This window comes from Rhea americana, unplaced genomic scaffold, assembly GCF_003343005.1.
Source record: "Rhea americana isolate MKP2758 unplaced genomic scaffold, rheAme1 scaffold_418, whole genome shotgun sequence".
Classification (NCBI taxonomy): Eukaryota; Metazoa; Chordata; class Aves; order Rheiformes; family Rheidae; genus Rhea; species Rhea americana.
In genome coordinates, this window is record NW_028186555.1 from 369934 (window position 1) to 371361 (window position 1428).

The 1428-nt window shown below is 63.9% G+C and overlaps 1 protein-coding gene across 1 annotated transcript in view; it reads right to left on the reverse strand.

The window, feature by feature from the left end:
• The window catches only part of LOC146590228 (maestro heat-like repeat-containing protein family member 7), a 10613-nt gene extending 9219 nt beyond the window's left edge, over positions 1 to 1394 (reverse strand). The window contains 2 exon segments of the mRNA XM_085314950.1: positions 321 to 425; positions 1275 to 1394. Of these exon segments, the coding sequence (XP_085171076.1) occupies positions 321 to 425; positions 1275 to 1394 (225 nt within the window).
• Between the last annotated feature and the right edge of the window lie 34 nt (positions 1395 to 1428).

Here is a 1428-nt window from a genome sequence, read left to right on the forward strand (position 1 = left end):
CAGAGGGGACGCCGACCTGGCGAGGCAGGAGTAGCGCTCAGGTGAGGCAGTTGGGGCCAGAGGCTGCTCGCAGCCGTGATCAATGGGCTATGGCAGTGTGTGTCCCAGCCCGTCCTCCTCGGCAGACTCTTAGCTCCTTGGCAAAGCGCAGGGGCTAGCTCAGCTGCCTGTGCGCAGCCCTGACCCCGCACAGCAGCCACGGCAAGGGGAGGGGGAGGCTGCCTCCCTGCAAGGTCTGCACATGCCACCCACGGTTCTGGCAGGACCCTGGTGAGGGGTGCCAGGGTGCTGGGAGGTCGCCTGCCCCGAACGTTCCTTACCTCCAGAGAGCAAGCGCTGACAAGTGCTTTGCTCAGCCTGGCAATCCTCCTCACAGCCCTCTCGCACTCAGCTGCCCTCCGCGACTTTGTGAAGGGCAGCAGCACCTGCGGGAAGGAAAGCAATGCTCGGCCCTGGCAGGCGAAAGCTCTCCCAGGAGCCGCCAGCACCTGGTAGCATGCACGCCACGGCGTCCTCGGGACGTGGGCAAATCTTCACACTGGCTTCCTGCCCCCGGAGGCCCTCCCAGGCGTGGGGGCAGATGCCCAGACTGACGTCGTCGTGTGCTGGGAAGTAGCCAGAGCCCATTGCCACTGCAGCCTCTGCTGCTTTGCAGGCGCCCCTCCACAGGGGCGTTCAGGCACCTGCCCAGGAGCAGAGGGCTTTGGGGCCAAAAGCTCTGGAGGGGCTTGCAATGGCAAAGCTGTGCTACAGCCCATCGGGAAGGCGGAGGAAGGAAGCTTCCAGGCTGGGCTCCCCTTGCAGGCTGGGCARGTTGCAGTCAGTCTCTGCCTTGCCTTGATCTGGGCAGGAAAGCTCGAAGGAGGGGGAGGCACTGAGCTGACAGTGCCAGCTGTCAGGTGCCGCCTGCGTGGGGCTTAGGAGAAGGGTGCAACTCCTCACAGTGCTTTGGTGCCAGGGCAAGGTTTGGGAGGAGGAGAGGCTGTTGTTGAGGAGGGGCAGTGAGCAGCCCTTTCCCACCGCACCAAAGCCCTGTGAGGAGGGGGGCTGGCCTCTGCCCGTACCCAAGAGACAGGGAGCGGTCAGAAAGAGGGGCATGGTGCAGAAGCCTCCTGCTTCTCTGAGGGAGCTGGCCGCTGTGCTGCAGCATGCTCTTTGTTGCCAGGTCTGGCGAGGGTGGAGYGGARTGTGTGGGGTGCTCAGTTTGGAGGGGTCCCGTTCCTTCAGCGTGAGAGACAGAGGCATGGGAAGCACAGTCCCTGTACGTGACAGACCTGCAGTGCATTCTGCAGCTCCCGGACGCTGGAGGTGTGCGAATCAACCAGCATCGCCTGCAGCACATCATCCAGAGCACTCGGAGCCTGCAGGGAGCAAGCAAAGGGAGATGATGCCATGCTGGTGTGGGATGCCTGCAGGGCAGCAGCTCGA